Source organism: Pleurodeles waltl, chromosome 7 (genome assembly GCF_031143425.1).
Source record: "Pleurodeles waltl isolate 20211129_DDA chromosome 7, aPleWal1.hap1.20221129, whole genome shotgun sequence".
NCBI lineage: Eukaryota > Metazoa > Chordata > Amphibia > Caudata > Salamandridae > Pleurodeles > Pleurodeles waltl.
Window position 1 is genome coordinate 593,646,903 of NC_090446.1, and position 26,549 is coordinate 593,673,451.

General features: G+C 43.2%; 1 protein-coding gene across 11 annotated transcripts in view; it reads left to right on the top strand.

Moving 5' to 3' along the window:
* The window catches only part of CDC25C (cell division cycle 25C), a 251,333-nt gene that overhangs the window by 210,313 nt on the left and 14,471 nt on the right, over positions 1-26,549 (top strand). For all 11 annotated transcript variants that reach the window (XM_069244444.1, XM_069244443.1, XM_069244449.1 and 8 more), the window contains 2 exons: positions 963-1,096; positions 12,668-12,779. In XM_069244444.1, the coding sequence (XP_069100545.1) occupies positions 963-1,096; positions 12,668-12,779 (246 nt within the window). The remainder of the gene's footprint in view (positions 1-962; positions 1,097-12,667; positions 12,780-26,549) is intronic.

Here is a 26,549-nt window from a genome sequence, read left to right on the forward strand (position 1 = left end):
GAACAGGAAGGTAAATATGTTCCAGTAGAGTAAACATAGATAACCATACTAAAGTCTATTTGTGCCTGGATTTGTTCTTTCTTAAATACTCAAGCTTTGTAGATCACTTGTAAATAATGTCTTGAAACCTACACCTATCCCAGCGTTTTCTGGGGACTGCCTAGAAACCATTATCTCTTATTTTCTTAATTGAGTTGGACATTGTCAGAGCATCCCAGATGTTGCCACAAATAGCAGGAACCCATCTTCATCCGCTGTCTTTTAAGGTTGCCACTTTAACCCAGAAGCCATGGATCAGACATATGTAAAATATGGAGAAGACACCAGCCCCTGCACTCAGTCAGACTCACTGCTATTAGATGAATGTGCAGGATCACAGAAGTGTAATAGCTTTATCGGAAGCTAGCCGTTTCTATACAGATATTTGAGAGCAAAAGTTAATCTCACTCATTCATAGCGACCCTTACAATCACCAGATGCTCATAGCGAGCATAAGACTTTTTTTTTTCCACCTTCCTCTGGTGCGTTTGTGTTTCGAGGGGCCTCTGATACCTTTGGTGCATGATTACTGGAGATGTGTGACAGATGTCTGAGGTGAAATTGTATTACATTAACTTGGAAATCAATGTGTCTGTTGGGAGCTAGTATAGAAGCTGCACTGGGCCAACTAAAGCTTGTAATAATACAATATGTCCATCTACAAGATACCACCCAGTTCCCTGAACTGATCCATGGTCACAAATGTGATATTGTAAAAGATCTCTAAACTCAGCCAAGCTTATTCCTCAAACTGTTTTGATTGTCCCTTTATCAAAAGTGATCTCATTAATAGGTGGTTTCCAGGTACCTAGAAGAGAAAGGGGTTAGTTCTTGAGTTTATTTCCTTGGCTCTTATTAAGTACATGTCTTGATAGTAATATCTGGGAATTGTTTTGAAACATCTTGTTTTCTGACCATCCTAGGGAGCAGTCAACATTCACAGACAAGAAGATGTTGTGGACTTGTTTCTGAAGGAGCCTCTCGTCCCATCTGTGGCAGAAAAACGCATTATCCTGTTGTTTCATTGCGAATTCTCTTCTGAAAGAGGCCCCAGAATGTGAGTGCTTAATCAGAGTGCTGCAGGGTGAGACTTAATGGAGAGAGACAATAGAGCATTCTTTGAAGCCGGAGGGCCACTGGCCCCATTCTTGGCCATAGTAAATTCTGTACTACAGCGCTGGAGGGTGATAAGATACTCGCTGTAAGTCTGGTGGGTAAAGGAAGGATTGAGAATTGAACTACACTGCTGAGGACATGGCGGGTGGTGGTGGTGAGGTCAAACAGAGTTGGGTGACCTGCTGGTTGGAGATAAGGAACCTCCCTGTTATGAGATGGAACTTTAGTGATAAATGGTCAGCTTTTGGTTGTGGTATAGTTAATTGTAGGAAAGGCAGGGGATAAAGGTTAATAATCCTTTTTTCCGCCACTGTTACTTATCGAGTACGAGAACTGTTTTTTGGCACAAGATGACAGTTGGGTCTGAGTCTTGAATGGTTGGGTAAAGTCATAAAATTCTAAAGTATAGATTAGTTTAACTGTGCCTAAGGACCAAAGGCAGTCTAGCTGTGTTTAAGCCTAGGTTAATCTAATTGACTCAAAGCATCTTTTGTTTGTTTTGTTTAGTGAAAGGAGTTTGAGTTCATTTCAGTTCAATGAAGGAACCTAGTTGGACTTTGGGGAGCATGAGTTGGTCTAATCTTTTACTCTATCTGTGAAATGTTTATTTGAAGAAATATATGTAGTTGCATGGAGGAAGAGTGCCTTAATCCTTCTGGGTAGAGGACTTCTGGTTAGTTTTAGGGATTGGTTAGTTTGGAATTTAATCCTTTTACGGTCCTTATAATCTATGAGTATCATAAAATGCATAGCAACGCATATAATCTTGCAGTGAAACTGTTAAAGTAGCATAGGTTAACAGGATTAGTGATTAGTTGAAGGAAATGTAGATAAATCTAGATGTGTGGTCTGAATGTGGCTTTAGGGTGTGCCTAAGAAGTTGAAAGAGCGTCTGTAATTGTTTTGTGGGGTGAAGAACTATGGGGTAGTCTAGGTAGCGTGAAGCATCATGGGTTGGTGTTTTTCACTGTGGGCTGTTAAGGTTAGTCCAAGAGGACATGGTTTAATTCAGTTGTGTTAGGGGAGCTTGGTTTTGTCTAGCTGAGTAGGAGGAAAATCATTTAATCTAGTTGAGACAAAGTGAAAATGCAGTTATAACTAAGTAAAAATAACATGAACTGTTGCAGTTTAGTGGGGGAGCGTGGATTATAGTGAGTAGGTAAAGTGAGTAGTCCAAATGGATAAGAGGAGTGTGAAGTAGTATAGTTGGGTTGCAGTTGCTTGTTTGTCTGGTTGGTCTTGGGAGTTTTGAGTATATGTAGGTGGGCTGAGTGGATTTGTGTGGCTGGATGAAAGTAGCTTGGGTTTATATAACTTAGTTTGGGGTGTGGGGTGGGGTGGGAGGGGTGTTGTCATTCTAAATATGTGACCTCTGTTGGGGTTAGGGATTTGGGTTGAAATACAGGTTGGTTAGTTAATGGTAACTTGGAAGTCGTTTGGTGAGTAGGAAGTGGGTTATTCTGATGGATGGAACCCCAGATTCCTCACCTTTTGAATATTCCCCAGGTGTCAGTGTGAATCCCAAAAATCTTACGAAGTACCCGTGTGTGCTGGTAGGTGGCATTGTGCAGATTCGCAGCAACTTTGTTATACTCTGGAAGTGACGTGCAGCTGCATATAAACACCACCCTTGCTCACCAAAGCCGTTCCTTTCTTCCCTCCCTGCTAGGCTTGGATCTGGCCCTTGGCTCTTCACAAGACTGTTCCTACACATTTTATCTTGCGATAAGAGTATGCATACAAGTCACCCCTCAAGCTACAAGGTTTAAACTTTTTAGGGAACTGTGGCAACCACATATTTGATGGCTTTCCTTATTAAAGTTGCCTTGGCTGCATGGGGTTGTAACACAACACCAAAATTAGTAGCGATGGTGCCTGGATGAATCTGAAGGCCGTTCAGGATCATGAGACAAAGCTGTATGTCACAAAGTACTGGAAAAATCCAAGCAGAGAAGTTACCACTCTGGTAGGTCTTCGTCCTGATTCAAATCCTTGGATAAGTCAAAAAAAAAAGAACAAGACGTCCAAGCAAGTCTACACCTTCCTGCCAGTCTCAAACTCCCAAGAGGGTGTGAGCATGGCTCTAGGTTGTGCTCCTGAAGTCTCTTTCGGAGCAGATTCCGACTCTTGTCCCAGGGCAACCTGACTTTTTTGGTTCCCTCAGCAATGCAGCAGCAATTCTATGATTTCCAGGAATCTGTGCTGTCTCTTCGGTACACTACAGCTCCCTGAATGGAACTCTGCTGGCTGGTCCAACCTCTGCACCTGCTGATACCTCTGCATCAATTATGAGCCCGCAGTGGCTTTGGTGCTGACATTGGTCTAGGCGCTACAGCCCATTCCAGACTTTGGCGCATCAATGCTGATGTTGATGCCAGATGATGAAGCTTAACCGATAGTCCTCGCTTACTCCGAGCTGACTCTGCTTCAACTTCAACCAATTCCATGTCCAATCCCACAAAGCTACAGCCTTAGGTCAGCCCATCGGACTTGGATATGTTGGCCTTGCCTCAAAGAAGACTCCAGATTATCCATTTTATTTTTTGTGCATAGACTCGGATAGCAATGGTTATGCTGAAGGGGATGAATTTACTCTGCCCTATATTTATGACAACTTTTATAATGATCTGCAAGATGCCAGTGGACCTAATACTTCTCCAGATACTGGCCTTATATCTCTGCCTGAACTGGCTAATGAAGAAAGTGCCTCCTTTGCAGTAGTGATACAGAGGGCAGCAGACGTTCCGCAATATGGAGTGAAAACCAATGTTTTGCAGCATAAATCCTGTGTGTACCATTTGGTGGTGTTCCAGGACCTTCCCCGTGACATCAGACACCTGCCCCAGAAGCTTGTTTGTGTGGTCGCCATCTTCAGATTTTTCCCCCTCCCCGTCTCTCCCCCACCACATACTCTTCTACCCCCCCACTGCGTCTCCCCAACCACCCCCTTTCTTTTGCAGCCTTGTCCCAGTATGGCTGAGCCCCTACCTTTCAATTAGGCCCTCACAAGGACATGGGTGAAGCATTGTCCTGTATCCAGAGTAAACACGCAGGTAGCATGGTGCCACTACCCTGCTCACCTAACATAATACCTGACTTTGGAAAATGTGGTGGTACAAGCATCCATGAGTCCTGATGGACATGCCCAGCAATGCCCTCTCGTCAAAAGGCTAGAGCCAAACTTTGCTGTCAAGTGCTTTAAAGATTAGTGTGTTCCTTGGACCTGTTTGTCCCTGCTTTTCAGGTCCACCAATAGTTCCACCTTCTCCATGGCTGTGATTAATTTTTTCATTACTGCCAGCACCCAACTCTGCAGCCAGCCTGGGAGCCTTTTCATGGCTGAGGCCACAGTGCCCACAAACAGGGGAAGCATTCAGCCTATTCCTCTGACCAACCAACTTCAGCAGCTCCAAAACCTCTGTGGTGGGTTCTTGAAAGCATACAGCCACCATGCCAAAGGAGGGATCCAACATTTTCTCCTAGAGTGGCAAACCATCACATCGGACAAGTGGGTCCAAAAAGTTGTCCCGCAGAGTTATGGACCTCCTGTCTGGTGAACCTTTTCACATCTTTGGAGTTCACTATCAACGTGCTGAAAAGACACATGACTGCTTCACAGATGCTCCCTTTTGCCGGAGCTATTCTGGACATGATGCAGTTTTGTGCCTTCCTCATGAACTGGATAGACCAGGACATTTGGGCTATGATTCTAATGTTACAGCCTGCCCTTGATCGCAGTGAGGATGGCTCTGAGGCTGCTGGGACTGATAGCCTCTTGTATACTGTTGGTCAAGCACACCAGGTGGTATATGCATACTCTGCAGTAGTATGTGAAGTCGCACTGGGCAATATATGACCATGTCCAGATTTTGGAGGAGATTGCAAATGACTTGCAGTAGTGGCTGCTGGACTGCTTGGAGAATGTCAGACCCCACCCAGAGCTAAAAGTGGTGACCGATGCATCACTTCTGGGTTGAGGAGGCCACCGGGGAGAGGTGGAGATCCAAGGCATTTGGTCAACAGCAGACCCTCAACTCCACATCACTCTCTCTGCATTGTGAGCCATCCACATGGTGTTGAAAGCCTTCCTACCATCTATCAAAGGGGGTTTGGGGGGCTAGTGCAAGTGGTGTTGTACAATAACACTGCCACATGGTATGGCAGTAAGCAGGGCAAGAGGGTTTGTGGACCCTAGGTGAGGTAGCACTATTCCTTCTAGACCTTCCCCTTGAAGTGTGCCTCTGTAAGTGGCTGGAACACAGGAGATTTTCCCAGTGGTATATCATCTGGTGGGATCTCTAAATGCCAGGATGGATGAAATCATCTGTCGATGCCTAGGGGCTCAAAAATGGCAGTTGCACCCAGAGGTGACACAAGGTCTCTTCCAAGAATATGGCAAACCTAGGCTCTATTTTTTCGCTACTGCTGAGAACTTGGAACATCAGCAATTATATGCAAATTGGTTTCCCAAATGGCTTTCTGTCAGAGATGCTTTATACCTAGAATGGGGCTCATGACTCGCGTCCGCCTTTCTGCCGTTACCTCTGCTGTTCTGAAGTTCTAGAACTAGGCCCAAGTCATCCTAGTGGGACAGAATTGGGCCATAAGAGTGTGGCACCTGGAACCCCCTGGGCATAAGAATTCATCCTCCGATCAGGCTGCAGGTTCAGGAGTATCTTTTTTCACAAGGGCAGGGTCTCTCATCCTAGGTAATCTTCACCTCCATGCTTGAGATTGAGCAGTGGCAGTTGACTGCATTCGACCTTCATCCCAAGATTGTTGATGTCATTTTGCCAACTAGGTGTCCCTCCCCTAAGTCTGAAGATGCCTGCCGTTGGGAAGAAATTTGTGGCTTCTTGCGGTACTCTGCACATTGACTCACTTCAGGCCAAATGCTCCGAAGCTTTGTGTTGTCCTTTTCTCAGCAGAAACTTGCCTTGGGCAGAGTTAATGGTTATTTATCTGCCCTTTTTGCGCCTGCAATATCAGCCCTCTTTATTTAAATCACCTGTTGTGATGCATTTATTAAAAGATTTGAGTGAGAAAGTGAACGTTTAGTTGGAGTAGTTGGGAGACCTTACTAAGTAGTAATGTCACCATTCTGTGTTGGATCCAATTAAATTAATTTAAACCATAGCTTATACCTGGGTAGCTGTGAGACAGAGCAGTCAGGTGTCACTCAAAGGAAACCATTGTAAAGCATTTATTAGTAACAAACCACTAATACGTTGAAAACGCAACAAATAAAAAAAAAAAATATATCATTTTTTTTTTAAAAAATAGGATACATTTTAATAAACAAGATAGACACCAAAATTACAAAAATCGGACCAGGAAAAACAAACATACGATTTTTAAGAGTTTGGGTTTTCTAACACCAAAATAGTGCTAAGTGCCAGCTGCATGTTTCTGGTCGCACTAGTCAAATTGAGAATTTAAGGCTAACTGTGATATAGAGCGGATTGGCTATAAGGGCCAGGTTTGTTCCTGTGAAAAGCTCCTACCTTCTAACTTAGTCTTTTTTCTGGAGGAATTTCCTAATTGGCCAGTTGAGCTAAAGAAAGGCTTGATAACGGTGGTCTGCTGCTCAGCGTTGGTCTTGGTGAAATCTTTTCCTTTGGGATTTAGAAACTTTTCTGGAAGTCTAGTTGCTTTCATTGGGGCAAACAAGAATGTTAAATTCAACCATCAATGCGACAACAGCTACAGTACGGTGGCGGCCCCATGGTAGCCTTTGGTTCTTTTAGGAAATAGTTCAGAAAAAAGTTTCTAAATGACCACTTTGATATCTTGATGAGGAGACAGTAGACCCAACCAAAGGCCCAGGATCCTTTGGTCACCACTTGGTGTACTAGGACCAAGAAGCCACTTGCAAGGTCCAGGGCAAAGCTAGTTGGAACTGTTCCTCTTGGCTCCTTTGTTGGAAGCTTTCTGCAATTTTTGTGTTCGTGGACCTTAACAGGAGACTAGCCAACTAGCCATTTCAGTCCACTCTTCTCTCCTGGGTTCAAGTGGGAGCAAGTCCAGCCCTTGGAGTTTCTTTCCACAGGTAAAACAGCAGGCTCAGGTCCAGCAGTGTTCTGAGGAAGGTAGCCAGGGGTGCCAGTTTTATGTTGAGCAATAGTTTTGTGGGTGGGAGTGAGACCGTAACAAAGTTACCAGGGCAACGTTACTCACTTTGACATCATTTCCTGGGGTGTTGTCCCTAAACAATCCCACAGTCTCTTGCTCTGCCAAAATCCAAATGGCAATCTTTTTTTCTTTTGGTCATAGCTCTGGCAGCACGCCTGAGGTGTGTCTAGTCCACTAGTGGCATTTAACTTGCAGGTCCTGGGTACACAGAGCAACATACAGCAAGGACTTGTAGGTAAGTTAGATATGGCTATTACATATTAGCTAATTGCACATATTCTTTAGGGGTCAGACCACATACACTGCTTGCTGGACATCACCCCCCCCCCTGTGTTTATATTCAGTAAATCAGCACTAAATCTAGTAAAAAAAAAAAAGGGGGGGGAGTGATCCTGCAAAAAGGGTCTTTCCCCACAGTTTGCAACCTACATTTCAGCCTACTCCTTTCATTACATCTAAGTGGGATCTGAATCTAGTCCTTACATTAATCATGTGCAAGCCCTTTAATCTTTTCTGCAGCAGTCCAGTACAGCTTCTCACCTTTCAGACAGTTTTTCTCCTCACCATAACATAAGAATGGCCTGAGAGAGAGAGCTGAAAGTCTATCAATCTGCTACACATGACTTTCTTTCCGGACAATATTTCAATTCTTTTTACTCAGCTTTGGAACTTATCGCAAAACTATACAATCATTTCCTTAATCACAGTCCATTTGGTGTCCCAACACATCCAGTTTAAATTCTTACATCATATATTTGAAGAAAATAGTGTAGTTCAAGATACAAAAAGGATCCGTTCTTTATTTTCAAATCTTTTAAAATCCAGTTGTTCAAATATAAGATGTAATATTTGAAATTGGAAGCATTGTGACACCAAATGGACTGTGATTCACAAAATGATTGCATAATTTTGGCATCAATTTGAGTGCTGGGTAAAAAATAATTTAAAATTTGGTAAACCAGAATTTTCCTCTTAAGGAGTATATGCGGACTGTTTTCTAGTACTCCTGCACTCACTTCAGCCTTTAGAATCACTTTTGTTGTTGGTACCATAGGGGACAGTGGATATGTGCAGTGATTCTTGTTGACTCAGTCACCTATTGTAAATTATTTGTTATATTTTTTCCGAATAAATTGGTCCTGAGGCCCAGGAACTCCTTTCTTCCAAAAGTGGTGACTCCTTTTCACGTCTTGCAAAACATTGCCCGTGCGGTGTACTTGGAACCTTTTCTCCCAAGAGGGAAAAGGTGGAGCAATCGGTGGGGTCCTAAAAGAGCCCTCCGCTTTAGCTTCAATCGTTATAAAACTCCATCTGCTGCAAGATCAGCTCTTCATAGGATTCACTGGAGTGAAAAGTGGGCAAGGCATGGCAGAAGAGAACTCTCTTTCCTTGGATCATGCTTTGTATCAAAATTTGTTGTGCACTGGGGAAGAACCAGCTCCCAGAAGGGTTACAGGCTTATTTCACCAGAGCCAAGGCTACTACTACTGATTTGGCATGTGGAGAAATGGTTCTGGATATTTGCCAGGCTGCTACGTGGTGTTGATGTATATATTTATGAAGCTCTACTGCCTCGACATCCAAGCCGGTCGTGAGGGGCTCTTTGCCTGTTCCGTTTTACTGGACTTTCAGGTTTGAGGCAGTTTACTTGGTACTGCTTTGGTATCCTTTCAAAAGGTGGGATGTCTGTGGTTAAAGGTATACCTCAGAAGAACAAGTTGCTTCACCTTTGGTAATGTTCTATCTGGTGAATACCCTAACTGCAGATTCTTCACCAACCGCCCCAACCCCTCTCCCATTCTATAACTGACTCTTTTCCACCAAAAAAAGGTCCCAAGTTTAGAGATCTGCACACTGGTCACAGCCACTCTGCATCTAGGGCGCAGACAGCTTAGAAAGCAATTGACATTGAGTGGCTCTTATATGCGGCTCAGAAAATGATGTCTAGAGACGGAAGACATCGGCTCATCGCTGCACAGTGTCACCTACCGGGCCGCAGGGTTACTGCTGAAGATTTTCTAGATCCACCAGAAAGAGTTAATGAAAGTAAGTAACTTGTTTATTTTGTTTGATCAAGGGAGTGCAAATTTGTGAGTGAAGGAATACAGGTTACTCTATGTGTGGAGGAAGCTAATTTAGGAAGTACAAATTGGTCTTTTTGGAAAAGGGGAGCAAATGTTTGCCTCCTTGGTCTGAGGTAGTGCATTTAGTCATAGGAGTTCAAAGAATCCGAGGTTAAGATAATTTGGATTACAGAATGTGAGATTAATCTTTTGTGGTAAAGGAGTGATGGCTTCTGTAGTTTGGTTAATAGAAACCTAATTAGTTTAGTTGGGTCAATGGAAGTCTATTTCTTGGAGCATATGTTTGGCTCAGTTGTGAGCTTTGCTAGGTTAAATGTGCATGGATTAGTTTAGCTTGGTCAATTAAGTAGGGGTGTGTTTTGTTTATCTGAAAAGAATATGGATTAGTCCAGTGGTTCCCAACCTGTGGCCAGGGGGGTTCCATGGGGGTCCGGGAAGCCTCCTCAGGGGATCTGCAACTTCTTAGAAATTAAAATACTAACCGATTAATAAAGCATATTTAAATAAAGTGGCTAAAAGTACAATTGAAAATTTCAAAGCGTATTGTAAATGTCAAGGAGTTTGAAATTGGAGACTAAAAATTAAATTGGTCTCATCACATTGATTTGTGGGAGCAATGTAGGTGCATGAAACAGAATATAGTATAAATGTGTGGCTTCAATTGAATTTAGGGAAACTCCAACCTTCCTATTAATTTTATATATATATATATATATATATATATATATATATATATATATATATATATATATATATATATATATATATATATATATACAGGGAGTGCAGAATTATTAGGCAAGTTGTATTTTTGAGGATTAATTTTATTATTGAACAACAACCATGTTCTCAATGAACCCAAAAAACTCATTAATATCAAAGCTGAATATTTTTGGAAGTAGTTTTTAGTTTGTTTTTAGTTTTAGCTATGTTAGGGGGATATCTGTGTGTGCAGGTGACTATTACTGTGCATAATTATTAGGCAACTTAACAAAAAAAATATATATACCCATTTCAATTATTTATTATTACCAGTGAAACCAATATAACATCTCAACATTCACAAATATACATTTCTGACATTCAAAAACAAAACAAAAACAAATCAGTGACCAATATAGCCACCTTTCTTTGCAAGGACACTCAAAAGCCTGCCATCCATGGATTCTGTCAGTGTTTTGATCTGTTCACCATCAACATTGCGTGAAGCAGCAACCACAGCCTCCCAGACACTGTTCAGAGAGGTGTACTGTTTTCCCTCCTTGTAAATCTCACATTTGATGATGGACCACAGGTTCTCAATGGGGTTCAGATCAGGTGAACAAGGAGGCCATGTCATTAGATTTCCTTCTTTTATACCCTTTCTTGCCAGCCACGCTGTGGAGTACTTGGACGCGTGTGATGGAGCATTGTCCTGCATGAAAATCATGTTTTTCTTGAAGGATGCAGACTTCTTCCTGTACCACTGCTTGAAGAAGGTGTCTTCCAGGAACTGGCAGTAGGACTGGGAGTTGAGCTTGACTCCATCCTCAACCCGAAAAGGCCCCACAAGCTCATCTTTGATGATACCAGCCCAAACCAGTACTCCACCTCCACCTTGCTGGCGTCTGAGTCGGACTGGAGCTCTCTGCCCTTTACCAATCCAGCCACGGGCCCATCCATCTGGCCCATCAAGACTCACTCTCATTTCATCAGTCCATAAAACCTTAGAAAAATCAGTCTTGAGATATTTCTTGGCCCAGTCTTGACGTTTCAGCTTGTGTGTCTTGTTCAGTGGTGGTCCTCTTTCAGCCTTTCTTACCTTGGCCATGTCTCTGAGTATTGCACACCTTGTGCTTTTGGGCACTCCAGTGATGTTGCAGCTCTGAAATATGGCCAAACTGGTGGCAAGTGGCATCGTGGCAGCTGCACGCTTGACTTTTCTCAGTTCATGGGCAGTTATTTTGCGCCTTGGTTTTTCCACACGCTTCTTGCGACCCTGTTGACTATTTTGAATGAAACGCTTGATTGTTCGATGATCACGCTTCAGAAGCTTTGCAATTTTAAGAGTGCTGCATCCCTCTGCAAGATATCTCACTATTTTTGACTTTTCTGAGCCTGTCAAGTCCTTCTTTTGACCCATTTTGCCAAAGGAAAGGAAGTTGCCTAATAATTATGCACACTTGATATAGGGTGTTGATGTCATTAGACCACACCCCTTCTCATTACAGAGATGCACATCACCTAATATGCTTAATTGGTAGTAGGCTTTCGAGCCTATACAGCTTGGAGTAAGACAACATGCATAAAGAAGATGATGTGGTCAAAATACTCATTTGCCTAATAATTCTGCACTCCCTGTATGTATATATATATATATATATATATATATATATATATATATATATATATAAATATTTCAACAAAAGTATTATATATTTTTTTTTTATTATTTTTTATTTATTTATACTTTCTTGCAAAATAAATAACGTGTTATCATTTGTGTATGTTTGATGAATGCTTGTTTCTGTATTTTTTGTGTATTCTGCATTTCAAATCATCAACAGTGTTTAGACAGTGGTCTCCGGCTCCCAGTAATGACTCGGTGGGGGGTTTCCTGGATTTAAAAAATTATTCAGTGGGGGTCCCTGGGTTCCAGTAAGGCTAAAGTGGGGGTCAACAGAAGTCAAAAGGTTGGGAACCACTGGATTAGTCTATTTGGGTAAAGGGAAAACTAACTGGATGGGTATCTGGAAGTGTAGGTAAATGTGGGTGGAAGAAATGTAATTAATTTGGTTGGATAGTGGAAGAAAAGGTTCAGAAGATTGATAGGTAAGGTTCAATAGTGAAGCCCGGTAGTAAGCTGTTAATTAGTGAGATAATGGTGTTTTTAGGGCCTATCCTTGTCGATGCCTGGAATTAACAATTGGGATACTTTTGTTGGAGGTGTACATGATTAATTTCCTGGTAGGATTATTCTGTTTAGGCAAAATAATATAGTTACTTGATACATAGGGGCAGGCTTACTTGCAAGGGGGTGTTTTGGGGTGACTGGGGCAATGGTGGTGTTAGCCTGATCAAGTGTTATGTGATCTCCTAGTTATTATGTATATGGGTAGGTTTAGTCTAGGTATGCCATATTTGATCTTGGGACAAATCAGTGGGTGGTTTCAGCTAGTTAGCTGGAGAAGTGGTTGGTTGATCTTTCTGGAAGATGGGGGGGTGGCGGGCAGTGATTTGTGAGGACATCTGTAGGATGCATTGTTAAATAGGTCTTAGGATCTGTTGTGTTTTACTTTTTTTTTCATTTTGTCAAGGTGTCGTTTTCTCAGAGAGGAAGATAGAGATAGGAACGAGTATCCAAGCCTGTTCTACCCTGAACTTTACATCCTCAAAGGAGGGTACAAGGAGTTTTTCTCGGATTACAAGGTAAGATCAGGCTCAGCTTGCTGTGTGAATTCATATGCACAGGCCTCATACTGTTTGGTCCTTTGTGGTATTGGTTTTAATACTTAAATACCCTGAGCTTATCACTGACCAAGCAGAGATTGGCAGAGGGTGCTAATATTTGCATGTTAAATAACTGTATATTGATTATAAATAGAGCAGGTGCTTGACAGGCACACAGAGTGAGAAGACCAAGTTGTTAAAACTGTGGGTGTTTAAGGTTAGTTTTGTTAAGTAAGGATCAGGTTTGCTGGTTGTGTGAGGAGAGAGCTGAACTAGGCACTCCAGTGATTTTTTTATTGTGTCCACTGCTGCAATGCACATAGTGAGTAGGATTCAACAAATAACAGGGAACTACAGAATCATGGGAACATCAGACACCAGAGAGGGATGATTTGTAATGATGGGATAGGAACAACTTAAATAGTGGGTTCCTGAATGAAAAGAAATACTGGACAAAACACTAAATCAATACCTAAGATGCTTGTATAGTACATACTCTAGTGCAGTGGTTCCCAATCTGATCTGGGGACCACTGGGGGGGTCTGCAAAGCTTCCTTAGGGGGTCCGTAACTGCTTATAAAATTATCTAATTAACAGATTATTAATGTGTATATAAATAAAGTGGCTAAATGTGCAACTGAAAATTTTGAACCCTACTATAAATGTCAAGAAATTTCAAATTGGAGGCTAAAAAATAAATGACTATTCTCAGACTGGTTTGTGGGAGTAGTGCAGGTGCATCAAACAGAATATCGTATGGATGATGCGTGGCTTCAATTGAATTTAGAAAAGCTCCAACCCTCCCATTGAAAATAAATATTTTATTTGTTTGCTAACTAAATAAAATGTGTTTTGCAGTGCAAATCTTTTCTGAATTGACATGTTGTGCATTATTCCGCCATCTAGTGGTAGGGGTCCAGAATTGTCTCAAACTTTTTTTGTCCTTCCTTTGTTTTGAGTTTGTTGGGTGTTCCCTGTGACGTCATCGCTCTTTCTCCGCAAGCTCCCACCTTTTGTCACCATCTTCATATTCTTTTTTTATTCTGCTGGTGGGTCTGGACACACATCGAAAGATTTCCAACACTGGGAAGAAAAATAAAGGAAAATTTGTGGAAAATCACAAAGATCGAAGGTTCGAGAATGAAAAGTCTGAAAACCTGCACAGACAATTGAGAGGGTAGATGAGATGATTTTTTCGAATTTTCTGAAAATCAACAGATGGGGGGGTGGTCGGGAGGGTGGATCCCTGAAGGACAATCACCTGGTCATTAACCTGTTCTTTCCGGTATATCATCAAAGTGAGGACTGCAACGCCTGCTCTGCCTTCACACCGAAAATGCTGAGGGTTAGAGAGAAGCAGAGACTAGCGCTTCATACCATGCAAATCCAGCAAACATCACACTCACTGCACGATTTGGGCCGGGGGTCTTGGGAGGGGGGGGGTCAAAGACTCATGGAAACACGAAGTAAGAGAGACAGCCTCATCTAAAGATATGGCCGAGTCACGTAAAACCAATCTGCGGGCCTTCAAGAGAGCCTCAGTGTCGAAGAAAGCAACGACTTCAGTGGTGACCAGTACTAAAGATCTCCTGGAACACATGAATGGGAAAAACCCAGAAAAGATGCTGACATTGAAAGATGGTCAGCAGAAAGAGGCATCGAAAGCTAAGCAGGAATGGCCACGACCGGAGCAGCGAAGCTTGGCGACTGAACCATCGAAGAAACAATCAATGCCGAAGAAGAGGAGGTCGGCTGACAACCTTAAAGTACCAATGGATGGCCGTGCTAGAAAGCAAAAAGAGAAGGCTCGAAGCAGAAAAGGTGCTTCTTTTACAAAAACGGAAAGAATCAGGCGACCTCTTAAATTAACTTTGGATACCCAAGGTACCCTTGACAACACCGGAGCAAGGAGACTTAGGCGTCGAAGAAATCAAGCCTCCAACTCCAGAACCACGATCTGAGGAAGAGGAAAATGAACACATTTTGAGTATGTATCTAGGCCACGAGGGTTCAGAGTACTCTGACCCAGAGGCAGGACTTGGAAACAGATTTACCTGATGGAGTTGAAATTTACCCTCACAAACCTTCACTGCCTGATGGCATAGGTATGTACAACCAGGTGATAGATAGCAGCAGATAAATATGGAGTACAACTTGAGGAGGAGAAACCACAGGCATGTTTCTTACTAGAGACTCTCACCTATTCAATCAAGAAACCATTATCTACTGATGCTTCCAAGTATCTTGAACCAAGGAAAGGAGGCCTTCAAAGAACCAGCCTCGTGCAGAGCAATAACTCTGAGGACAGAGAAAAAATAGAAGTCCTCATCCAAAGATCCAAGTTACATAAGGGGTTCATTGCCAGCCAATTCTATTATTGTGGCTACCGCTAGAAAGAGGGCCAACATTTTGCCAACATCAGGCCCACCTCCAGACAAGGGGAGTAAACTAATGGATCTTATGGGCAGGAAGTTTGAAAGAAGCAACGTTAATCAATGGCACATCACAAACTCAAATGCTCTGCTGAACCCCTATCCATATCAAAACTGGAATGAGATGGCGGAGTTGATAAGACATCTCCCAGAACAATACAGAAAAAGGGCAGCACACCTGACTGAAGAGGGCAAAAACATTTCTAACACATGCCTGAAGTCTACATTTGACAAAGCAGACGCATCCAGCAGACTGATGAAGACAACTATTGCATTACGTCGTCACTCATGGCTGCGATATCTGGTTTCAAGCCTGAAGTGCAGGCAAACATACTGAATGCCCTGTTCAATGGTGAACAACTCTTTGGAAGCAACGTGGATGACACTCTAATTCAACTGAAAAAGAACAATGAGACTGCCAGGTCCATGGGAGCACTCCAGTTTGGAGCGAGCAAACATAGGGGTACAGCACCTGCAAGAAGACCGGCAGCAAGAAGCAACTTCCAAACCAGCACAGCACATCACATCAAGCATTCCAGGAAACCAATAAGTTGATACAACCACAACAAACTTGGCAGTGCAATCAGGGAAAGCAGCCTTTTCGCGATAGGACCCGTGGAAGAGGACTTCCATAGAGAGGAGAAGATACCCTCAAATAAGTGACTTGAAGGTTTTTCAAAAGCACCTTTAAACATCATCTCAGAGGAAGGAAGACACAGAACACCCTTTCCTACACAAAACAGCAGTATGAGGAAGAATAAAGACCTTTCTTCAGGAGCGGAGAAAGATCACATCAGACAAATGGATTTTAAACTTACTAAAATTTGGATATTGCATAGAGTTGGTAAGGACACCATCACGGAAAAGACCAAAGACAAGAGCTCTTTCAAAGGATGAAACAGTCAGGCCAATCAAGGAGGTGGAAGATTTACTAGAGAAAGACGCAATAGAGCGGGTTCCAAGATAAGCAAACAGCAAAGGAAACTATTCTACATATTTTTTTAATTCCAAAAAATAGGTGGATCTCTGCGACCCATTCTATAGCTGAGATTTATAAACAAATTCATAAAAACACAGAAATTCAAAATGGCAACTTTACAGGAAGTTGCACCTCCACTACAGTTGGGAGATTACAATGCAACAATAGACTTAAAAGACACCTACTTGTACATCCTAGTGAACACAAAACACAAGAAATACCTCAGATTTCTGGTAAACAAAGAACATTACCAATTTAAGGTTCTGGCCCTTGGAATAAAATCAGCACCAAGGGTTTTCACAAAGTGCCATGTAGCGGTGGCAGCGTATTTGTGAAGATGAGGCACTCAAGTTTATTCTTATTTAGACGATGGGCTTAGAAAAGAAAACCTGCATGCATAATGCAGAGGACCGATACAGAAAGAAATGAAGACACTATTCACTTTTGGATTCTCAATAAATACGGAGCAATAATCTGCAGAACCAGAACAAGAGAAGATGTTTTTGGGAGCATTGATCAAATCAGTCCAAGGGAAAGTCTACCCTAGTGAGAAGAGAATCAAGGCCCTACTGTTGGAAACTCAACACTACCAGAACGGGCAAGCTCTGACAGTGAGAACTGTGGGGAAATTATTGGGAATGATGGCATTCCTGTGATCCATTTGCAAGACTTCACATGAGACCATTACAGGAATGGTGCCAAAATCAATGGTCACATGCAACAGGGAGTTGGAAAGATCTAGTGGTTGTCATGCATAAAGTGGGGGAAGAGATAGTGTGGTGGAACAGAGAACATATTACTCAGGGGAAAACATTTTACAAACAACTCCTAAGTTGACCATTACAATAGATGCCTCATGTAGGAGGCTGGCCTGGCTTGTAGTGGGTACCAATGGTACTAACACCCTATGCCAGGTCCAGTTATTCCTTATTAGTAGAGTGTAGTAGTGTTCTAGCAGCTTAGGCTGATAGAGGTAGCTATAGCAGAGCAGCCAAGGCTGAACTAGGAGACATGCAAAACTCATGCAATTGCCACTTATATCATATAGCTACTATATCATAAAGACAATACTCAGTTACTAAAAATAAAGGTACTTTATTTTAGTGAAAATGTGCCAAAAATATCTCAGAGGATATACTCCCTTAGGAGGTAAGTAACATACACAAAATATACACAACTAACCAAATCAGTTAAGTAAAACAGTCAGAAAATAGTGCAAACACTGTAGATTACAATAGGATGCAATAGGGCTAGGGGCAACACAAACCATATACTAAAAGTGGAATGCAAACCACAAATGGACCCCTAGGCTAGTGTAGTGTGTAGAGGGTAGCTGGGAGTGTAAGAAAACACTAAGGGTGTAAAGGAGACCCCACTCCAAGACCCTGGAAAGTAAGAGTAAAGTACTATTTCCCCAGAAACACACCAAAGTCGTGATAAAGGATTTTGCAAGGACCACAACAGGATGGAGTGCTGGGGACCTAGGCTAGATTGTGCATGCAGGATTTCTTGGAAGCGCTTGTAGCTGCAGATCACGTGGTGCACAGGATTACTGTCTGGAGAGAGGAGGCAAGGACTTACCTCTTCCAAATTCGGACAGTTGGACCACTGGACAGTCTGGGTCACTTGGGTCCACCACCTGTGTTCCAGGGGCCACGCTTGTCAGGATGAGAGGGGACCCAGAGTACTGGTGAAGCTGACGTTTGGTGCCTGCTGAAGCAGGGGGAAGATTGTCGACCCACAGGAGATTTCTTTGTGGCTTCCAGTGCAGGGTGAAGGCAGGCAGCCCCCAGAGCATGTACCACCAGGAAACAGTCGAGAAAGCCGGCTGGATTAGGCGCTACAATGTCTCTGGTAGTCTTCTGGCTACTTTGTTGTAGTTTTGCAGGCGTCCTCGCGCAGTCAGCGGTCGATCCTTGGTAGAAGTCGAAGAGAAGTGCAGAGGAACCCTGATGAATTCTTGCAAGTGGTAATCCGAGGAAAAGCCCCCTGGAGAGACCCTAAATAGCCCTCAGAGGAGGATTGGCCACCTAGTCAGGTATGCACCTATCAGGAGGGGTCTCTGACGTCACCTGCTGGCACTGGCCACTCAGAGGCCTCCAGAGTGCCCTCACACCTCTGGATCCAAGATGGCAGAGGTCTGAGACACACTGGAGGAGCTCTGGGCGCCACCCCTTGGGTGGTGATGGACAAGGGAGTGCCCACTCCCCTTTCCTTTGTCCAGTTCGTGCCAGAGCAGGGGCTGGGGGTTCCCTAAACTGGTGTAGACTGGCTTATGCAAGGAGGGCACCATCTGTGTCCTTCAAAGGATTTCCAGAGGCTGGGAGAGGCTACCCCTCCCCAGCCTGTAACACCTATTTCCAAAGGGAGAGGGTGTAACACCCTGCTCTCAGAGGAAATGCTTTGTTCTGCCTTCCTGGGACTGGACTGCCCAGACCCCAGGAGGGTATAACCCTGTCTGTAGGGTGGCAGCAACTGTAGCTGCAGAGAAACCCCCAGAGAGCTGGTTTGGCCGTACCGGGGGTCCATAGTGGAGCCCCCAGGATGCATGGAATTGGCTCTCCAATACCAGATTTGGAATGGGGGAGGGGGACAATTCCATGATCTTAGACATGTTACATGGCCATATTCGGAGTTACCGCTGTGAAGCTACATATAGGTAATGACCTATGTAGTGCACACATACAATGTTATCCCTGCACTCACAAAGTCCGGGGAAATGGCCCTGAACTATGTGGGAGCACCTTTGCTAGTGCAAGGGTGACCTCACACTTAGTAACTTTGCACCTAACCTTCAGCAAGTGAAGGTTAGAAATATAGGTGACTTAGAAGTTAATTAAGTGCAGTGTAAAATGGCTGTGAAATAACGTGGACGTTATTTCACTCAGGCTGCAGTGGCAGTCCTGTGTAAGAATTGTCTGAGCTCCCTATGGGTGGCAAAAGAAATGCTGCAGCCCATATGGATCTCCTGGAACCACAATACCCTGGGTACCATATACTAGGGAATTATAAGGGTGTTCCAGTGTGCCAATTAGAATTGGTAAGTTTAGTCACTAGCCTATAGTGACAAATTTAAAGTCAGAGAGCATACGCACTGAGGTTCTGATGATCAGAGCCTCAGTGACACAGTAAGCACTACAGACAACACACACGTAGGCCACAAACTATGAGCACTGGGTTCCTGGCTAGCAGGATCCCAGTGAGACAGGCAAAACACACTCACAAACAGGCCAAAAGTGGGGGTAACAATGCTACAAAGAGGCTACCTTCTCACATCTCACAAATAGGGTATGGACACATGGGCAACCTCCGAGTACGAGGAGTGTGGAAGGAGCAAGGAAACGGGTCAACATTTTGGATCTAAGAACAGTGTTCTTTGCCTTAAAAGCCTTTCAGAAAGAGCTTTGGTAAAGGTTCGTATTGATCCAAATGAACAATACAGCCACCATGTTTTATATCAACAAACAAGGGGAACACAGTCTCTACCCCTTTCCAAATTAGCACAAGAAATATGGAGATGGTCAATCCAAAGGAAAATTGACCTATTAGCAGTCCACCTACCAGGGAAAAGCAATATCCAAATTGACAGATTGAGCAAACAAGCCTCATGTTCTCACGAATGGGAACTCAACCAGGCACTTAAAGGATCTCTCAGGAATGGGAAACTCCAGAAATCGATCTATTTGCAACGCCTTGGAACGCAAAAATGCCAAAGCTTCGCCTCCAAACAACCATACAGCCAGTCCCTGGGGAATGCACTGCCGATAAATTGGTTAGGGAAATTTGCATACATTTTTCTCCCATTGCCTCTGATTCACAAGGTGTTCAGAAAATGCAAGATCAGCAAACTGTTTTTAATTCGGATTGCTCCACAGTGGGTAGGACAAACAATGGGTCTTGGAGCTGATCGAGTTCGCACAATGGAGAATACTCAAACTACTAAGGAAACAAGACCTGTTGTCAATGAGCAAAGGAAAGATTCTACATCCAGAACCAGAATCTTTGTACCTGGCAGCATGGCTCCAGAGGACTTACTTTGCCTTTTCTGGCAGCTTTAAATGACCAAGGAAGTGCAATAATGCGAAATGGAAGAGATACACCCTGTGGTGTTGTAAACAAGGTCTACTAAGAAAGAATACAAAAGAAAAGATGGTTTGAGATATAAAACGCACCTTCTTGATTGTAAACTAAACTATGCTTCTTTAAAGGAATTTTAGCAGCTCTAGTGGCTTGTACAGGGGGACACATAGGAAGAGGTTTATTCAAAGCACCTGTAGTGAAAAGATTTTTAGAAGGCGTGTAAAATGTTGCTCCACCAAAATAAAAAAGTGAGAGCCCCTGCCTGGAATTTAAATGTGGTCCTCACGCAGTTAATGGAGTCCCTTTGAACCTTTACACTGGGCAAATCTGCTAATGCTCACTTTAAAGACTACCTTTTTAGTGGCTATACCTTCATTGCGCAGGGTAAGTGAATTGCAAGCGCTCACCCTTCAAGAACCATAATTTCAAAGACACAAGAACAGAGTCATGTTAAGAACTGATCCTCAATTCTTACCTAAGGTAATCTCACAATTCCCATTAATCAAAGTATACAAATTCCAGGTTTATTTCAAAACCTAGAGAATCAAGTGGAAAAAACATTGCACACACTAGATGCAAGACTAGCAATCATGTTCTGCATTCAAAAGACAAACCCCTTTAGGAAAACAAAACCACTTTTTGTTTCTTTTGCAAACAGTTTTTTTTAGGAAGACTGGTAACCAAGAATTAATTTGCAAGATGGATAGCACAAACTATTCAATTATGTCGCAAAAATGCAGGGAAATCATTGCAATCAGCACAAGGAGCACTCTCAGCAAGGAAGAAATTAGCAACTGTTGCCTTCCAGGCATATACACTGTTACAAGACGTATGTATGGCTGAAACGTGGTCACCAGCACACACGTTCACGAAACGTAACTGCATAGATGTACAAATGAATAAAGATGCTTAAGTGGGACAAAAGTTTTTGCAACATCTTTTTAGTAATCAAGTTTCGTCTTCAGCCCATGCATCCCAAGAAGGACCAACCGCTACAAAGTCAATGTACAGCATGTGAATCCTAAAACAATTCGTCCTCCAAAATGTAAAGTGTCTTACCTGTCGGTGTAGCTTTGCAGTTTGAAGAATTTTCTGGATTCACAAGTGACCCACTCACCTCCGCCATGAAGATGAGGAAAAAAAAAAAAAAATCTGAAGATGGCAATAAAAGGTTGGAGCTTCCGGAGGAAGTGCAATGACGTCACAGGAGACACCAAGTGGAGGTACGTCAACGGCCAATATAACAAACCTAAAAACAAAGGAATGACAGAGTTTTTAGAGACAATTCTGGACCCAACCACTAGATGGAGGGAATAATGCACAGCATGTAAATCGAGAAAATCGTTCAAGCTGCAAAACTACACCAACAGGTAAACTTTACGTTTTAATTTGTGGAGTCTCCGGATACCACTAATGATTCAGTTTGGTGGGGGTCCCTGGGTTCCAGTAATGATAAAGTGGGGGGTCCACAGAAGTCAAAAGGTTGGGAACCACTGCTCTAATGAACTGAATCTCCCCATGTGCTTCCTGGGAAAGATCACTGACTGCACAGTTGATTGTTCTTCTTGAAGGCTCTGGCTTTGATGTGGATATTTCTAGGCAAGTGTTCCATAACTCTAGCCTCAAACTGCAAAGTGCTGGCATCCTTCTAAACTGTGGTGTTTTTGAGGTGCCTGGAGAAATGTATACATGCTGGGAGCTTTCTAGACTCTAATGGTGTACACTGATGTTAAGATATGTTGGTACGCTTCCATTGAGTGATTTTTAAGGACCGAGTGAGGGCAAGTTGGAGTCGATGGTGCAGACTTATCAGTTTCAGACCAGCCACCACTCTGGAAAGTAATGCTGGGGATTTATCCTTAAAAATTTCCAAGGCAGTGTCGGCAGGTTGTGCTGTGGAACACTAGCCATGACGCCACCTCTGGACATGACTTCACAGGAGTATATTAGGCACCCACCAGCATGGTTTGATACCAACTGTTTTAAATGTCTCTGCAAAGTGCCTTCAGGCTTAAGCATTGCAGACCTTGCTGCAAGAATATGCTCATGTTTGGTCTTGGGACATGACACAGCATCCTGCGACTTTTGCACCCTCATGCCACAGTTTCATGGGTAAAACAACACTCATAATGTAAAATGCAAATCTGTCATTTAGTGCTACTTATAGCCTGAAATGCATACATTTTTTTAACTCAAGGATACTTTTCACATTAAAAAAATATAGAACAAAAAAACACAATTGGCGCAAACAAATGCTGCTCGGGTTTTGGTTGTTATTCTATTTCTCTCACTCCTGTGCTATAATTTTGCCATGAACTGTGATGTACTTATGTAATGTGGCCTAAGGTCATCATTTTGAGTTTTGCGAAACCTGCATAATGAGAATTTTCGGAAATTGTGAATTAAGCTGGCATAATTTAAACTTTGTCCGGGCTTGCTCTGATCTTCAGCATGGTGGCCGACTTCAGTTCAACCTACTGGAGCTACAGGCCTTTCTTCTGGCACCAAAGATCTTATTGCTGTCCAAGAGGACTTGGATCTTTTCTCGTCTGCCATTCAGTGTCCACAATTTTGTGTTGAGTTTCCGCATTAACACATATTAGGAGACATGTTCCAAGTGGAATGGATCAAAGGACTCCTGCATGCTTTCTTGCCACTACCTTTCCTGAGAGATGAAGCTCAAGAATGACTGGGCCTGTTCTCTCTGTTCTGAGCCAGCAGTGTGTCACTGAGAGCTGAGCATCAGCATCTGACCTTTGATCAGGCTACCACTTCGGGAGGATCTCCTGTCCTCTCAGTGGGCCAGAGTTCCCCACTCGAATGTGTGCAACTTACACCTCCATGCATGGAAATTGCACGTCAGTTGTTAACAGCTTTTGATCTGCCACTGGAGGTGGTACATGTCATCTTTGCCACCAGATGCTCTCCATGAAATCTATCTATGCTGGTCACTGAGTTAGTAACCTGTTGTGGTGCTAGGAAAACTGACCTCTTGCAAGCAAAGCTGTTGGATGTTCTTTTGTTTGTTTTATCCTTAGCCTAGCAAGGCATTCCAGTGGGTACTGTGAATGGTTTTATGCCAGCTCTTTTAGCCTGCCTCTTTGCTGGGCCAAATGTCCTTGTTAAAATCATCTTCTATGATGAGATTTGTTAAATGTTTGACACTTTTATTCCCTCCCAAACCATTTGTGACTCCACAGTGTGCCTTAATTTAGTCTAAACAGTCCTCATGTGTATGCCTTTTGAGCAAATGCATAGCTGCTTGCTACGTCTCCTGATCTTGAAGCCATCTTCATTGTAATTACATCAGTTAGTCACAGGATTGACCTTCAGACTCGTCGGTTCAACTGCCCTACGCCGTGTTTCTCGCTAAATTGGTGCTGAGTACTTGGGTGGTCTTCTTACCAAGAATAGTGACTCTGTTTCGTATTGGGTAACTCATCACAGTTTCAGCTCTCCTTACTCTTGCTCACCCTTCAAAAGAAGAGCAAAGGCTCAATCTCTTGCATTCCAAAAGGGCTTAAAGCTTTTACATAGAACGTACCAAGGACCATTGAGCGGAAAAGCAACTATTTGCAGGGTTCTCTTGAGCAAATAAAGAGAAGGCTATGGGGAAGTGGACTGTATCACGGTGGACAGTAATCTGCTTTAAGATCTGTTAACTGGCATAGAAGCACCCATGGAAGACCTGAAGGCCTATTCCACCAAGGCTATCACTGTGTTTGAGTCAGGCGCTGGTCTTTGAGAGCTGCAGACTGCAGCATGGAAGTCTGTATCTGTTAACGAAGCACTACTTCCTTGACAGCTGGGTCCAACAGGATGGACACTTTGCTCCCTTGGTTCTGCTGTACGTTTTAGTTCTAACTCTAAGCCCACTCGCCAGACCCTCTACCTTGGGGAGATACTGCTTTAGTATCTATTTTAAGGTGCAGATTCTGCCATTAGAAGTATCCATCATTAGAAAAAGTTACTTGGCTTCGGTGATAATATTCCTGTTGGATAATCTACCTTACTGTAGATTCCTCTCTGCCCTCCCTAATCCAAATTCTGTGTAGTGGCCTCTTATTGACATCTAAAAACATCCACTTCGTATTGTGCACACTGTTGCCCAGTTATTCACTCTCCACATCTGAAGACACGGAAAGAGAGAAGACCAAACTGTAAGTTGCTCTTCACAAGAAGAGTGACTGCTGTCACCAATATTGTTGTGAACCCTCTCTCTGCCCAGTCTTGTATGCACATAGTGCCTAAGGATGATCCTTATTAAAAGATACAGAATGTTCCCAACAGGTTGGTAATAAGATTGAATTGACCACAGTTGTGGTGTGAAATGTTTCTTTGAGGGGAATAGCTATAGCTTCAAAAGTGATGAAAGAGGTAGTGAAATGTTTCAGCTTGGATGGATATGGCAATGTGATCTTGTATGTACGTAATTTCTCATTATACTAAAGCATATTTCTTATCCATTCCAGAGTGATTGCAGCTGGACTATGCCTCCCCCAGTGCTAAGTGACTTACTTGTCTTTGCCAGGAGCAATGCACATGCCAACCTAACAGCACCATCATCTTAGAAGAAGTTTGGATAGTCTGGCCTATCATTTTAGAGATTTCATTAAAGATTGCTTGACAAAATAGACTTGTTAGCTGGCATGACCAGGATAGGTTAATGATCCCCATTGCATCTGCTCCATAATATGTCCTTTCTTAAATCACATTACTTGAGACTTTCAGGAGTACATTATATTATGTGCACACATTTTAAGTGTAGCAATCTTTGTTTGGAGAAGGGGCTCCTGTTTGAGTACACCAGTACCTTGTCGTTATTTGACATTGCAGATTAATGTCCCTTTTTTTGTTGTTGAAATTTTACAGCTTATTCCTCACCATTTGAATATTCCCTACGCGTTGACTGGATCCAGAAACATTTTATAGCAGTACCTCTGCATGTCGGTAAGTGGTGCCTTGTTGCTCTGCAGGACGCCTTTCGTGCAAAATCTGTATAGGTGCCACTCCTGTGTGCTGATGCAAGTTTCTTTGGTTCTGCGCCCCCGGACACAGATCCTGCACTAACTCATCTCTTTGAGATCCTTTACCTCCCAACTTTTCAGTGTGTAAGGGAAATGTCACCTTCCAAAATGATAGGTTATAAACCTAGTCTGGAAGGTTTCAAACAAATGTCAAACCTGATGAGGATCAGTCAGTGGTGCCTGGGGTTGAGTCATGGCTCATAAGGCCTACAGTGACTGCGTGTTGATGAACCATGAGACCATTTGGGACTGTGAGGCAAAACACTACATTGCCAAACTCCTCAAGACTCCACACTGGGACTGGTTTAGGTCCAAGGGTTGGTCCCGGTCCAGGAGCCACAGGAGTCAGTCCCAAGGCTGATTGTTGTCTCGCTCCAAATCTTTGGGCAAGTCAAAAACTACATAAAATGTCTACATGGGTCTTGGTACCTCCTGCCATGGAAAGCACAAGGGTGTCACCATGCCTCTTGATCTTGCTTCCGAAGTTGGTCGACATCTGATCCTATTCCCCAACTTGACCTGGTACAATCATTGCTAATAAGTTAGGCCTACAAGTTCAGCTAGGCCATGCACTGACTCCCTTTAGGCACCTTTGGGCTCCAAGGAGGTGAGAAGCCATCCATCTGGGATACTGCCAGCTGGTTCTCCTTCGCAGCCACTTGGATCCTCCAAACCAGCCACTGGGCTGCCCATAATGACTCTGGCTCCACAACTCATGCGGTCCATGAAGTGCCAACTTCATCAGCGCTAGAGACGTTGTGCCCCATTGTGCTTTCTGACTCATTCGGCACTGTTACACTGAAGATCTAACTTGGTTGCCATTGAATCACAAACTGTACCGCTTGACATTCTGCCTCTGCTAGGAATATATCACATATTACATGCCTTGTTTGGCACAGATGCTGACAATGATTGATGTAGATGATGAGATTTGCCAATCCTACCATGAACATAAGTGATATGGTGGCCTACAGGATGCCAGTTGACTCTACACCTCTCCTGACTTTGGCCTCCTTTTAGCCCCTGGCCATGCCACTGAGGAGAGTGCTTCTTTTGTGGTGGTCATGCAGAGGGTGGCCGGAGTTCTTGACCCCAGTTCCCCTCTTTAGAGGTCAAAAACAATGTCTTGCTTGAAGCCTCCAATCAGGGCAAACTACTACTGAGCCCCTTTTGCCCTTTAATAAGGCCCTCAATAATACCCTTCAAGGGGCCTGGGCCAAACCTTGCTCTG